The sequence below is a fragment of the Camelus bactrianus genome, chromosome 9, assembly GCF_048773025.1.
Source record: "Camelus bactrianus isolate YW-2024 breed Bactrian camel chromosome 9, ASM4877302v1, whole genome shotgun sequence".
NCBI lineage: Eukaryota > Metazoa > Chordata > Mammalia > Artiodactyla > Camelidae > Camelus > Camelus bactrianus.
Window position 1 is genome coordinate 43,472,259 of NC_133547.1, and position 16,109 is coordinate 43,488,367.

At 37.6% G+C, this 16,109-nt stretch overlaps 1 protein-coding gene across 5 annotated transcripts in view; it reads right to left on the reverse strand.

Moving 5' to 3' along the window:
• Positions 1 to 16,109, reverse strand: part of PHTF1 (putative homeodomain transcription factor 1) — a 59,336-nt gene that overhangs the window by 15,720 nt on the left and 27,507 nt on the right. For 4 of the 5 annotated variants that reach the window (XR_012509184.1, XR_012509183.1, XM_010968488.3 and 1 more), the window contains exons 6-15: positions 13,060 to 13,216; positions 11,732 to 11,866; positions 10,366 to 10,525; positions 9,309 to 9,482; positions 9,110 to 9,199; positions 7,910 to 8,131; positions 5,394 to 5,522; positions 3,724 to 3,996; positions 2,835 to 2,966; positions 2,239 to 2,325 (exon numbers count right to left, since the gene is read on the reverse strand). Coding sequence is in view for 3 of the 5 variants with exons in the window: in XM_010968488.3 (XP_010966790.2) it covers positions 2,239 to 2,325; positions 2,835 to 2,966; positions 3,724 to 3,996; positions 5,394 to 5,522; positions 7,910 to 8,131; positions 9,110 to 9,199; positions 9,309 to 9,482; positions 10,366 to 10,525; positions 11,732 to 11,866; positions 13,060 to 13,216 (1,559 nt within the window). In the remaining 2 variants the exon portion in view is untranslated. The remainder of the gene's footprint in view (positions 1 to 2,238; positions 2,326 to 2,834; positions 2,967 to 3,723; positions 3,997 to 5,393; positions 5,523 to 7,909; positions 8,132 to 9,109; positions 9,200 to 9,308; positions 9,483 to 10,365; positions 10,526 to 11,731; positions 11,867 to 13,059; positions 13,217 to 16,109) is intronic. The other variant, XM_010968484.3, reaches the window with a different exon arrangement.

Below are 16,109 nucleotides of genomic sequence, written 5' to 3' on the forward strand. Positions count from 1 at the left end.
ATATTCATAAAGTATTATCTATGTAATTAGTCATTATGTATTTCTCTAAGTTTCCTAGGTTTTTTCTCCTTTGCATGAAAGACAGCAAGGGTCTGGAAGTAACCAAGGAGGAAAACAACACAGTAAGACGAATGCATTTCCAAGTTCTCTGACCACTCACAATTACCTGGTGCCCATTTTTCAAAGGATTAAATCTGCATTTGACTCCCTAAAACATGTGGCCCAGCCCACCGGCATGAGCAGAAAATCCTGAGGGTCAGTCCTTTTCTCCATCTTAGGCTCTGAATGACAGCAGCAGCTGCCACTAGTTACCAATGCCTGTGATGTGTCAAGTTTCCAGGTAAAAGTTTTTGTTTTCTTCAAAATTTTCATTGCTTGAAATGTAAAAAAGTTTACCCAAGCAAGCCCAAGGTAAAATGGGATTTACTGAAAAATATACAGAGAACCCTCATGGAAACTGAATACAGGCCTTTGAAAAACAGGAAACAGCAGGCGGCTGCCCTCTCCATCTCCCACCAGGGCCATTTTGGCTCCCACCTCCATTCCTCTCAGCCAGTTCCACTGCCTTGCAAGACCCCTGTTTACTGCTCCCCTCTAACTCTGGCTTGTTCCTGCTTCAGTTTGTCTGAGCATCCTACTGACCCCACTGACCCCTCCTGACCTGTCTTCTCCAAAGTCTGCCACTGATGCCTCAGATTTTCATTTCTAATACAAAAGAGGGAATATGTTTACCGAATCTGAATCAGGTACTCACTCCTGCCAGTCAGTACACAGGGGAGGAAAGTGACAGCTAGTAGCAACCTAGGCTCACCTCTTCCCCAGCGTGACACAAGAGCTAACTAATACACAAACCCCAGCCAAACTGCTATAAAACCAAACACAAAGAAAAACTCTTAAAACCAGCCAGAGAAAAGGGACATCACTTTTAAAAGGGCAGCAATAAGACTAACACTGATGTCTCAAGATAAAAGATGGAAATTATAACAGAATCCTAAAAGTGCTGAAAAGTAACTACAACCTAGAAATCTATACCCGGTGAAAATATCCTTCCAACATAAAAATGGTAAAAGACATTTTCAAACAAACAAAAACAGAGAATTCATCACCCGCAGATTCTTCAAGCAGGAAGAAACTAATTTCAGAGAAAAACAAAGAAATGCACAAACTAATGAAAAGTAATGAAAAGGATAAATATACAGGTGAATTTAAATGAATCATTAACTACAAAAAGCAATAATTACATCTTGTAGGTTTAAATACATGTAAAATTGAAATGAATACTAATAACACAAAAAGTGAGTATGTAAATGAGATAAAGTGTTGTAAGATCCTGGCACTATCAAGCAACTGGCAAATTAATCATTTTATTAGACTATAATAAGTAAGGATGTAGTAAACTCGGGTCAATAGGAGTAAAAGAACCTATACAAAGTTAACAGAGAGGATTAAATAAAATCTTAAAGAATATTTAATTAATAAAAGATGGCAAAAAGGGAGAGAAAAAGGAAAATTAATAGGTAGACCAAATAAGAACCAAATAACATTTGTAATTATAGCAATTACATTAAGTTTAACTGGGCGAGACATTCCAAAACACTAAAACTGTGCAGCTGGATTAAGGAATAAGCAACCAAAGAAGGATACGCTGATTATAAGAGACACAACTAAAATCTGCAGACAAAGTAAGTGAAAGCAGGTAGACAAAGATATGCATACAAAAACTAATCAAAACGCAACTGGTGTAGTTAAATTAATATCAAATAGAGTAGACTTCAAGTTAAGAAACATTAGAAATAGAGACATTTCATAAGGTCATGAAAGATAAAGCCTGACACTATTCAGGATTAAAGGAGATTAAAGAGACATGGTAACTAAATGCAATGATATGATCCTGGATTAAGAAAAAAAATAAAGGACGTAAAAGTCCATATACCAAGAAGATGCATAACAATTCTAAATCTGCATGCACCCCGTTATAGTGCTTAACAATATAGAGAGCAAAAATAAAAACTGACAGAAACAAGAGGAAAAGATAAACCCACCATCAGGGCAGACTTGACCACACCTCTCTCAATGGCTGACAGAGTAAGTAAATCAAAAAAATGAGTGAGGATACAGGAAATTTCAGCCATGCACCTAGTAATATTATATACATGTACACACTTAACCACAGTGAACTGGTTTAAAGCAGAACTGAACGCTGTTTTCCATTTTCACTGAAACAGATCTGAAACTTACCTGGGCACAACAAATGAAAGCAATGGAAAGTGTCAGTAAGAAGACTGAAGACACGACCACATCCACTGAACGCTGCGGGCCCCGTCTCTGTGGAGTGAGACACGTCGTTAACGTCTTACATCACCGCTGGAGCCAGCAACAGCCCTCACATCATTCATACTCTGAACTTTACTACACCAATGTGAAAATAAACATTTATAAGAAGTCTCTGACACAGGATTTTAATATATTTTGGACATCTTCAACTTTAATTAAGCTCTGAGATCCATGCTATTCAAATTAAGGATGTGACTGATGCACAAACATGCTTTCAGTTGAAATATTTGCCAAAAAGTTAGAAGAAGATGCAACATTCAGTTTATCACTCTGCCGTAGGAATTTAAATTTTCTTTTCCCTTTCTAAGCTTTTATGTACGTACCTCTACCAGCTTTGTAGATAGATCACTCCCAACTGGCTGTCCAGTCTGTCAGCCACTGACAGAGTCTGTCCAGTACACAGAACTACACTGCCCACTGAGCATCTGCCACCAGAAATTCCACTTGGCATGTTTTCTGAGTATTCCTGCATATTCCACTGTTAGTCAAATAAAACTCACCTTTAGAAAGGAACGCAGTGATAACCATATCTTAATGTTCTCCACCTTTTTAAGTCTGAAATGAGGTATTTCATACTTCCTAGCTTTCCTGGCAGAAGTAATATGGCTGAAGAGTTTTGCAAATAAAAATCTCTAGAAGTTAAAAAAAAAATCACAAAGTGAAATGAACATGTGTGTCACTGTATATTTATATATTTATATATTTATTTATATATATTTATATATATATATATATTTATATAATTGTAAACAATATTCCCAGCATAAAAAACATTAAAAAGATCAGGTTCTAATCAGCAGTCACTAAGACAGGCAGTGAAAAAGCATTGTTAATAGCTCATTAACCTGTTCCTTGCAAAGCACATTATGTAGTAACATACTTCTTCACAATGTGGTACACTCTTGACATTTTCAAGATGTCAAGCTTTGTGAATCTCCACCTTCACAAATTCAAATGTCTATACAAAATTCTGGCTTACTCTCAAACTACATTTCCATTCAAAACCACATTTTTTTTGCACATGTCACCAATAAATTAAGTTCTGAATCCCTAACCCTTATCAAATTTCAGTAAATTTATTTCTCACTTGGCTACTTTTCACAGAACCATTTTCACTTTGAGAATTACTACATATGCTATGTATACAAAACAGCAAATGCACATCACTCACTCCTACATGTGGGCTCAGCAAAATTTCAGATTACAACATGTCATTGTGACAAATAGCTATCACAAGTGTTAAATGCCCAAATAGCAAAAGTCCACTGCTCAATCCTTCATTGCCCACATGAACTTTTGGAGAGGGAACAAATCAAGAGAACACAAGCAACTCAATGGAATACCATACACAAAAGGGAGGTGAGAAATTTTACTTAATTTACAACCAACCTGTTTATATGTTCTCTCTGCCACACACATCATGAAAAAAAACATCCAAGTAAGACACAATCGTTCAAAAAAATTAATTATAGACAAAATAATAATAGGCGTGACAGGGGGTGCCCCACAAAAGAGAGTCAAGATCTCCTCAGCTGAGATGGACTTGAGTTGGTCAAGGCTCTTCTCACGGAAAAGTCGATGTAAAAAAGGAAAAAATGCTAATCCGATGGTGACGACATTTCCCAGCATCTGATAACCTACTCCTTGCTGATAGGCATTCACCTGGGAATTAATTTAAAATGTCCATCATTATTAGATAGCTAGATGGAGCTATGAAGCAGTGTTTATCAAATATTATTTAAAGTGTTAAAAAGTAAGTCTGTTTTAAATCTAAAAGAAATACAAATTTAAATGATGTACAAATTTGTGACTGTTAGATCTTATTAAAAATTAGGCTTTTGCTCACTATATATAAAAATAGATTTAAAAAATTCTTCTGTATAGCACAGGGAACTATGTTCAATATCTTGTAATAACCTTTAATGTAAAAGAATATGAAAACGAATATATGTATGTATGTATGTATATATGCGTGATTGGGACATTGTGCTGTACACCAGAAACTGACACATTGGAACTGACTGTACTTCAATTTAAAAAAATTAGGCTTTTGTTATAATGCACAGTGCAGGCCTGCTTATTGAGCACAGAACTTTGTATTATAATTTTTTTAAAGGCCTGATTACAAAGAGTGTTTGCTTTCAGATGCCACGGGTTACACTTTTATGGGCATGACTATAAACATTTCTGTAAAGAGTAAGAGTTGTATAAAATAATAAATGCAATACTCATTTCCTTTCATATAACATCATCAGACCTTTAAAATCAGCTCTTTCCCCCTTCAAATACAGTTATGGGGGAGACACTATTTACTGTGTGGTAGCTGTTTCATCTTTTTTTGTTCCTTCTTGTTTTTCTCTTATAAAAATTTTATCTGGGACTGTGATGTGTTCATGAAAAATATTCTTTCATTATACTTTCTTACAGTAGAACTATTCATCATGGATATTTGTGCTGCCCAAAACATTCTAAATTAATGCTGGCAAAAGATTAGGTATGTAGTTTACTCTTACTGATTCAGCTCTATTCTTCTGGACCAAAGCAACCTGAGAGCAAATACCTTTCACACCAGTTAGGATGGACTTGAAATTGCCATATGTTTGGAATGTTATGATCCTAAGCAATCTTTACATCATTTGAATTGTATGTTAGATTTTTTATAAAGTTTGACTAATTTTTACAGAAGAAATCATTTCTCTGATCATTTGGTCCTATCTAATTAGAAATATGTAAAGCTGGAAAACTGGATTTTTTTTAAGGTAATAAGTGACCGAAGTTAATTTTCTTCCTAAATAAAGAGAAGATAGTTCCCCATAAAAAGAAAAGTTAGGCTTAAATGAAATAAGGAATATTTGTAGAATATATTTGAACAACTGATCATGCTCACAGGGATCTTTGTAACAGATAAAAAATTATATTACCAAGTAAAGACTCTGACTATAAAATTTAAGATACCCATAAAGCAGAGATACTGTTTTGATCATTAAACAGATACTGTGAAATAGCTGCGGATCACTAAATAGATTTTTGGAAACATCTGAAAACTTATGAAATCTTACCCTGCTCATGATGATGCCACTTATTTCCAACACAGACATGTCCATCTTTTTGCACTCATTCCCTTCCCAGATTATTGCACTAACTCGATCAGAGGCAGGACTTGAGTTCTGAAGCCAGAATAAATGATTCTGAGAAGAAAAAATAAATATTTCCAACCACTCCTTCTTTCTTCCCTCTAGTAGACTTTTTCCCTCTGTCCAGCTCCCCAGCCATTTTGCCAGTGCTCAGCCTCACCAGTCTCTTCTCTCCCTGCATTTTCCTCTGCCATATCATGTCAAGTATCAACTCAAGTCCCTTTTCACCAATGTGTCCTCTGACGGCCACAAACCTCACCCATTTTACCCTTTTCTGAAATTAGAAACCCTCATAGTCTATATCAAACAAATTCACATCTCATTATATGCTGCTTTTATAGCGTCTTCTACTTATTTCCCAAACTAATACATAAATTGCTTTAAAAAGGCCATTTAGGATATTTCTTCTCCTTCTCCAATGATGCTTAGCATAATGCTGATGAGCATTTATGGATATATTAATTGATTAGCCAAAAATATGTATTAAGTAGCTACTATGTAACATGCACTATGAATACAAGAGAGAACAAGACAGATGTGGTCCTTGACATGACGGGGCTTACAGTCTTATGAAGGAGACATGACTAAATAGAGTCACCACAAAGCATGACTGGGGTGGGGGGAGGAAGAATGCTTAGGAGCATATAGAAAAGGCTTCTTAAAGAAGTATCAGTCAAGCCAAAACCTGAAAAACAAAAAGGAGCAAGCCAAAGGAATAGGTATTGGAGAAGATGTGTTCTAGGCAAACAAACCAGTTTGTGTAAAGACTCAGAAGCACATGAGGAAACTGGAAGAAGTTCAGTAGAGTTAAATTATACCACATGAGACTGTATTAGAGCAAATAAACGAACAGAAGCAAATAATCCAGAAGGGAGAAGAAAGCAATTAAATGATGGTAAGAGGAATGGCATCAGGTTTGTATTTGAGAAGCATCATTCTGGCTGCAGTGTGGAAAATGAAACGAAGGGAGGGCTAGCCTGGAGAAGCTGTTGTAAGGATCCAGATGAGGGCTGATGATGCTCTGCACCAAGCAGGGTGGACACAGGGGGCAGATGCAGATACTGTACAGCAGAATCAAGAGAATGCGATGATCGACTAGAAACATGGTGGGAGGAATGGCCCCAAGGTTTCTGTCTTGGGTGATTAGCAGCAGCATTTAGAAATACAGGGAATAAAAGAATAGATTAGGTGGCAGAATTGGGAAATGATGGATTCTATTTGATGTAGTGAATTTAATCTTACCTAGTTATTCTTACATATGCCTTAAATTTACACTGTAAATCCCAAAAGTACAAAATAGGTCAAAATCATCATAACGTTATGCATAGCTATTGAGGGCTAATGTAATTTGGATGAATCCTCAGACTGAATGTAAAGAATATTTAGTTTCAAACTCTGATAGCAAGATCAGAGGGAAAAGCTTCAAACTTTATTTGACAAAATGTATGTTGTTTCTAGATAGTTTTGGAAAACTGTATATATTTAATGAAGCAGGATTTTTCCCATTAAAACATGTAACCTAAATCAATGGTATCTTAGAATCAAGAAAAGTCAATAATTAAACAAATGAATATCCATCATCAACACTATTTATTAAGTCATCCTGGAAATATTTAGCATAAAGAAAAATAAAATTAAGAAGAATCATGATCATTGTTCACTGAACATATGAAGGTTGGTATGAGAACCATTTCTTAATCATTCGGTCTGTCCAGCAGCGGAACAAGCTCATGAAGTAACAATCACTCCAGCCACACAAGTATTTAAGCAGAGACTAACTGATCTGATCGTCTGATGGGGATGTTGTAACAATGTTAACACATATTGGGTGCTTACTCTTTGCCAGGCATTGTGCTAAGCACTTTATATTATCTCATTAGACACATCACATTAGTCCTAAGAAGTAGGAACTATTATATTACCACGTGATAGGTTTAAAAACATTTCTGCAGCTGTAGAATGAATTCCTATATTCATTGGAAGGCTAAAATACCTTCCAAGGACTCACCATTTCTAGGCTATCTGATTTTATATTAAAATAAAACCTAAAATTAAAAACATCACTTGGTTTATACATCATTAGAGAAGTAAGACTAGTAATTCGTATGTTAACAATGTGATGTCTCTGAAAATATAATATGAGGTTAACGTACCAAACAATGTATCCTGCTCATATAAAAGGGCATTAAGGATCATCCTAAGGAAAATAAATAAACATAAGGAAGAAAAATCTAGGTCAGGGGAACTCAAGAGTTCTTCCCCCTGAGTTCTAATCCCGACATCTTCACTTACAAATTGTGGGCAATTTCCTCATGTCTAAATTAGGGGTAAAATAGCACCCACCTTACAGGATTATCATCAAGTTGAATGAGATAAAACAGTGCTGGCACATGGTAAGTACACACTAAATATCAGCTCCTATCATCATCACCTTTACAGACCTGCTGGAAAACATCCTCTTTGGGGTCGCGTTTGGTCCCTGGGTGGAGGGTGTTCACGTGGGCCCCCTCACTGTCACTGGTGACCGACGACCGGCACTCGGGGCCGTGCAGCAGGTCGTCCCACAACATATCCTCAGTCTCCGAGTCGTGGCGGGTGCTCTCTGAGTCTCTTCTCGACATGTTGAGGCCTCGAGAGCCACCACTCATGCCAGATCTAGAGCCCTTTAGGGGAAAACAAAAACCAAAAAAACTTTTTTTCATTGATTTTAAAAAAGAGTTATAGATCCAAAATAAAATTAAAACAAGTTAACCTATGGTGACAGCTGACAAACTTTCATAAATTGTATCTGTTCCATCACAAGGCTTCACATAACAATAATACATTTTAATACTTAAATGCTAAACTCCGACGACTCTCTAACAGACTGTAAAAGAGCACTCCCTCTGAGAAGTTATAGCCAAGTCATGGGATTGTTCACCTAAGGTGTCCTGGGACGGGAGTGACTCCTGCAAGCACATCTGGAGGACGGAGGTGTGGCTGAGCCTACTGACGGACTCAGCGTCCCCTACTCTAAACACTGTGAGCTTGACTGCAGATCAAGTCACGTCCAGGGCCCCAGCCAAACAGGGAAAGGGAAGATCAGGCAGAGAAAAGGATGGACACTGCAGCTGTCCTGCGGTACAAACAAAATATGAAAGTTTTTCCACAGCCCCAACTGCCTTGTCAATCATAACAAAAGCCACCGCCATCTACTCGCCTCACTTCTGATTTATAATGTCCCAAATGTACAAAATGCCCACTGGCTTTCATGATGAGATTTACGGCTCCCGTTTCTCAGGGGTCCTTTCTCAAATATCTGTCCTCTTCATCATCAATCCCACTTACATAGGAACGATGCTCAAGAATAAAAGCCATACTCCAAGTGAATATTAACTGGACTTCTCATCATCTGGGGATTGAGGAATCTCTTTCTGAGCAACACTTATGATACTTTCAAGATTAGCTCAAAGAGAAAGAGCTTACTCTCTTCATAGGGGTAAGTAATCAGTCATTAAAAGCTACGAGATAGGTAGACAGATAGCTGGAGGCAGGGGAGGGTCAGGCAAACAGAAACACTACTTCAGGACAACCAAGTAAAAACGGAATGGATAAAGTTTTTACACTCAAGAATACGCCTTGAAAAAAAAAGGGCACTTTACCTGACTGAAGGCTGCCGATTCGAACTCTGACTCGGCCAGACTATCTGAATCCCGCATGACAGGGCACCACTTGGAAGTGGTTTTCTTCACCTGCCAAAATCAAGCCAACAGACAACAGGAAAACACGTTCCATACTCTGTTACTGCTCCGTGATGTGGGAGTTAACGCCTACACTTTTATAAACTAAAATAAAAATTACCTGAGTGTTGAGGTGCCTTGAAAGTATGGACTTCCGACTCTTCACTTCACAGCCGTTGTCACTCGAGGCCCCTTCCACGCTCCTCCGCAGGATCATCATCTGGGTCTGCGCTTCGCCGTCTTCCTCGCTTGACAGATCATCTGAAATCCCGTTACCCAGACGCCGAAAGGACTCCTACAAAGAGAACAGCAGCTTCTTCACCGGGGACAGCTCAAAATACTCTCTGACGCTGTGTGTATAAAAACTAAGAAGCATTAAAAGAGAACTATATCAGAAGCGAACAAACCTACACGTTACCTGGCCTCAATAAAGAAAAATATTAAACTTCCTTGAAACTGAACAGCCTAAATGACGAGGCAGTATCACAGAGAGGTGAGAAGCACAGGCGTGAGTCAAACTGAGTCTGAATCAGCCCTGCTACTCACTCGCCATGTAACTTTGGGCACGTCATTAAATCTCTCTGGGGCTCAGTTTCCTCATCTGAAAAGGGATGATGGTAAAAGTACCCATCTCACAGAGTTGCTGAAACAATTAAGTGAGTTACCACATGTAAAGCTCTTAGAATAGTGCCGGGCTGCTGTCATGGCTCCAAAATATTAGCTCTTTGTGTAATTCATAAATACCACAGTCTAACAAACAGGAAAATAGTTCAAGACTATAAAGGAAAAGTGTAGTTAGTTTTGGACATAAAGCAGAGAATATTTCTTCCTAAACCTAGAAGTTTCCCAAATCTTACCACACTATCACTGCCCCCCCCCCCCCGGAACAGGACACAGCAGCCTCTACCCTCATCTGCTTATTAGATCGGCCAGTCTGCTGCTAAGGCCAGATCAGTAGCAGATACAATGACAAGTTCTAGTCCTAGAAATTAGACGAATGAGCCACAGCCTTCATGTTATTCTTCGTAATGCCCTCCTTTTCACGTCCTGTGGTTTTACATTTCAAATTACACCAATCTATTAGTGTCTAATTTGTGTGTCTAGCAGAGCCTAAGAACAGAAAAATCTGACGCAGGAAAGAGAAGACCTCGTAATACTGACACTCAGCTAAATCTTACCCGACGTCCCTTTTCTCCATCTGAAAACTTTGCTTTCTCTCTTGCTTGCCACATTCTAATGTCTGGCCGACACTGTCTCTTCTTGACAACAGGATGCAGACAACCTGAGTCATTGTCAGTTTCCGTCCCTTTGTTACATATTAGTTTTACTCTTTTAATCCTATGTTTTAAAAAGGAAAAAAAAAAAAAGGATTACTAATTACTTTTCTGAAAGGAAGATCTTTTCTAAAATCACTTTCTTCTGAGGGGTATGATATATTATTCTGGAAATCGGGAAAACTCAGAAATCATTATTTTTCAGGCTTTTAGCTTGCCTACGTGCGTAGGAAGCCAGACAATAGTTCTCTCTAGTCTCCAAAGACTCGTGTCAGTTAACTGAGAGGAAGCCTGTTCTTTTCCGTTTTGCAAGGAAGTAGATTCAGTCTCTCTCTCAGACACAATGTCAACCTCTAATTCACACTGCCTGTCTGTGCCACTTCACAGGCTGTCTTCCCCTCTCCTGTCCTTCAAAGCCCAGCGGCTCTCGGCTCCTTCATGACTCCTGCTGCCTGCTTCAGCCCAGAATAGTCACCCCGTCTGCTGAACTGCACGGCCTTCAGTCAGCAGGTAATCATTCACGGCATTTCCACATTGCTGTGGCTGTGTCACACCTGCTACTCTAACCTTCCTGATTAGACAGGAAAGTCCCTGAGAACAAGGATGCTCAGGGCCCGGCACCAGGTTCAGCATAAAGAACTCAAACATTTCAACTAAAGAGTGTCAACTTATCTTCAGAAAAATATGTGAACAGACTTCATCTTCAAAAAAGGAGTTGCAAAAGAATTTTAGTTTTGAGTCACAAACATTAATGTATGATAAAATAAGTTTTTCTTTGAACTATAGAGTGCTGTCATGACCTGCAAAATCACAAAAGAGGTCGAATTTGTCTTGGATTCATTTCCCTTTCTGTCCTCAGCTCATCAACACCAGCCTCCCATCCTGCAGCCCACTTCCAAAGAGGTATCAGCTCTCACACTGAAAAATACCTCATCTTTTAAAAATTTTTCTGTCTCTCAAGATGTTGGCCAACATGGCTTAAAATATTTACCCCTTGAGAATATTTATACTTCCGTAATCTTGGGTTCTAGAAATAACCATTAAAGATCAAACAGAATGAAACTTTTATGGTAGATGACTGCACTTACGGGTAACATGAAAGACACTGGAGACACTTCAAATAAGCAAATCATTCTAGGGCCTTTAAAACTCAAACCACAATGATAATATGCTTACAGAGTATACGCCTATAACCGAATTAGATTATAAACTATGTAAACACTCATGTGAACACAAAATCAAGTAAAAATTCCAATGGAAGACTTCCCACCTGTTGCCAAAGAGAGTCCCCCAAAAACCACCATTGAAGGGCGCAGATTCCAAAGTTTCTACTCCTCTGGCTTTATCCGAGGAGTTATTTCCATTTTCTCGGCTCCCGTCACCATTTACCGTTTTTCGTAATTTTCTACAAAAAAAATTTCATCAACTTCAGATTATTCAAGACCTTTTCTATTTCTGCTCAGAAAATCCCTACTGATTACTATCTGAAATTAAGTATAATGAACTTCATATAATGAGGGTAAATTATGTAGGAATATTTCTGACTTAAGGGTAACAACAGGTTCCAAACCAAAGTCCTAGTTATTATCATTTTGCTCATTCATTAAAGAAATAGAACTGCTACTCAGAAACATTACTGGAAGGAAAACTTTCATATGTATGATCAAGAGTCTTCAGGAACCACTGAAAGAAGGAACAATTCCTTTAAATGTGTATGTCAGAAATCGACCCATTTGGCACATCTAATCAGGGGAACACGAAATAATAGCAACTGATCACTTTTTATTGATATCCTATGCAGTGGAAAGATACATCCTATAAATACCAATGAGACACCACACAATATTTGAGTTCCTTAGAAAACATTAAATCAACTAAACTGAATTTTCAAGGAATATTCTTTTCTGAAAAAATAGTTTTGAAAACATTGAAAAAAAATAATAAATATGTTGAAATTTATGGCACCAAATGAAAAAAATCTTATTTAGTAACTCCTTAGGGGAACAAAAATCTACAGATATTCTGAGGAAAGATGACTTTGGGAAGATGATACCATACGTACCCAAGAAACCTTTAACAGTTCCAAAACCCACACAGGGCACATAATAAAAACATGATATGAATTCAATGTGTAGAAAAGTTAAATCTTTATTAAAAGTTTAGAACACTTAGAAATCGATTCTCATTATACATGCTTGGAAAAAAGTAGGAATTTTAGTAGCACTAACCCAGTGTACTGAGATTCTTGTTTATAAGTGAATTTTCACCAAATTTTAAGACTGAATTGTGAAGAATGCCTTTTCAAAATCATTATTTAAGGTGAATTTTAATAAGAAATAATATAGTATAGGAATCTTCCTTTTAAACAACTGTACTCAATGACAAAACCCCACCTTGGGTTAAAAGTTCATGACAAGGTTTCTCAGCATCAGGGAGAAAAGTAAAAAGTAAAATCCACATTTTTAAGCCAAAAAATGATGAAAAATGTATGTAAAAGAGGAAGATTCTTTTTTGTATTAATTGATTCAAAGACCCTGCAAATCTCTACAATGCCTCTCCCAGAAAACACACAACTACAGGTATAATTTCTCATCTCACCTTCTTCTCCGATTTCCATTGTTTCCCGATGGCCTTGTTATCTGAGTAGACACGATTTGACAGTGGACAGTTCCCATGAGTAACATAAGGCACAAGGGTCCAAGCACTTCACTTACATTCACAATAGGCATCATACAATATAACACGAGAGCTATCACTGAAAAGAAGAGGTGTCAAAATGCAGAACATTAGGGCTCATCTTTCAAACCAATTCTGATGACTGTACAAAAATCTATTTCCACAAAAATCTATCAGTTTGAAAAGTATACAAGTGAAAGCACACAAATTCCTACAACACAATCCACCTGCACATTAGCTGAGTGAAAACTTGAAGCCCTAGATCACAGAGCTAGTGAAGAAATGATGTGTTCTAAGGATCTGCCTTTCTGGCAGTATGACAATCTAGGTATTTCAAGAGATTTTCCACCACAAAACCACCAGCAGCCATATAATCCTTTGAAGCGTTCTGCTCAGAGAAACGGTATTTTCCAAGGACCAGAGTTAGATAGGTAGCAATTAGCAGAATTGGGTTTTGAATCCAGGCAGCTGGGCTCCAGAGTCCTTACTCTTAACTTCTATGCTATAATGCCTCTTTGTACGTGTATATGAAATGTCCCAAGAAATAAACAGCAAAAGAAACAGAAAACTATCTCAAATTATCTCCCCAAAATTCCAGATACAATTTTATAGATGAGTTCTTTTAGACTTTAACAAAGATAATTCTTGTGCTATCTGAACTATTCCTATGTGGAGAAACAGCTACCAAATTCATTTTGTGCCCTAATACCCTGATAACCAAACATAACAACAGCACCAAAGCAATAAACTACAGACCTTGCTGACTTATGAACATGGATATAAATTTACATCTAAAAAGTAGGCACCATGAAGGCAGAGATTTTTGCCTATTTTGTTCACTGCTATTCCTAGATCAGTACCTAGCACATAGTAAGCACTCAACATTTGTGGAATGAATTACTGAAATACTATCAAAGTAAATCTGACAATAATAAAGCAGAAGAGTAATTCACCCAGACCACATAGGGTTTACGCTAGGACAGTAAGAAATCTTTCTCAGAGCCCAGAAGAGTCCTTGGCACATACATGTTAGGCACTTAAGGATTTGTTGACCGAATGGATGTAATTTAACAATTATATGTAACTTTGATCTCATGCATATATATCTCAACTGACAATTGGGTAAATGGCCTTTGTCCCTAATTCCTGGGAGGTAACCTCCACATCTTTGGAGTTTCCCACACGGTGGAAGTATCTTTGCTATTCACAGTGGGCCCCTTGCACCATACCTGTCAGTTTAGACAACCAGAAAGACCAACTATGTAACCAGAGGGTGGGGGCTTTGAGCCACATTATACCAGCCTGACCTCTGGGGAAGGAAGCTGGGCTGAAGATAAGAGTTCAACCACTTGGCCAATGACTCAATCAATCATGTCTATATAATAAACCTACAATTAAAACTCTGGATATCAAAGCTTGGGTGAGCTTCTCTGCTTGGCAATGCCCTGTGTGTACTGCTCTCTTTCATGGCTGGAAGAGTAACACATCCCTGAGAACGATGAAAAGTTCCTGTTTGGAACCCTCCCAGACTTTGCCCTGTGCACCTCTTCTAATTTATATCCTTCTGCTATAATAAAACTGTAATTGTAAGCACAGCACTTTCCTGCGAGTCTTCTAGTGAATTATTAAACCTGAGAGAATGAGGAGGGGAGACCCTGGACACTGTAGCCAGCTGGTCAGAGTAAGGGTGGCCTCCTAGAGTGGGGCTGGTGTCTGAGCTGAGGGCAGTCTTGTGAAGGACTGGGCCCTTCATTGTGAAATTTGGTCGAACTCCAATAGTGGAAAAGCATTCCATAAAAATTAACTTGTGTTCCTGATCTGTAGTTAATCTTACATGCCAATCTTTCCTAAAATACTAGGAATATAAAAATATTTCCTTCACATGCTAAAGAATGTATAAATAAAATCAGCTAGTTATGTTAATGAAGACACTCTGAATAGGAACAAAGCAGGATGACCACTCTTACTGCTATTATTTCACACTGCTCTGAAAATGGTGACTAATTCGATAAAAGTCAATAGAAATGTATGAAAAAAGAGGAAGCCAGATTTTCATTATGCCAACAATATGGCTGTGTAATCAGAATATCTGAAAGAAGCACTGGAAGACTATTACAATTAATGAGAGTTTAATAAAGTAGCTGGTTATAACAATTTTAAATATAAAAGCTTTCAAATGTAACCACAATAACCAGTTAAAATTCGTAAAACAAAAAAACTCATGCCTGCAGCTGCAGCAACAAAAATTAAAACATAAAATATTTTACTTTAATGCGGAAGCCCCCACACATCCTCTGACGGATGAATATATAAACAAAATGTGGTATATATACACAATTGATTATCATTCACCTTCAAAAAGGAAGGAAATACTGACACATGCTACAAATGGATGAATCTTGAAGATATTACGCCAAGCGAACTAAGGACAAAAACTGTATGATTCCACTTATGTGAAGCACCTAGAGAAGTCAAATTCACAGAGTCAGAGAGTAGAATGGTGGTTGGCCGGGGCTGGAGGTGGGTGGAATTGGAGAGTTATTGATTTATGCATACAGTTTCCATTTGGAAAAATGAACAAAAAAGCTCAGAGATGGATGGTGGTGATGGTTGCTTAACAATGTGAATGTACTTAATGTCACTGAACTGTATACTGAAAAATGGTTAAGATGGTAAACTTTATGTTACACATATTTTACCACAATTTTAAAAACTTGAGTTTAACAAAATGTAAGCAGGTCTTATAAGAAAAAAAAATTCCTACACAGCTTTACTGAAAGATATAACAGAAGACTTGATTAAAAGAGAGACATATCAATTTTCTCCCCATTGCCCCCATATAAATTTATATCTATATTTTGGAGTGGGAGGTGTGGAGCAGGGAATTCCAATCCAAGTCCCAAATGTTTTTCTTTTGGTCTTTGATCATGATAAAATAGTTCTAAATTATTTTAGAAAGAAAAAGCAAGCAA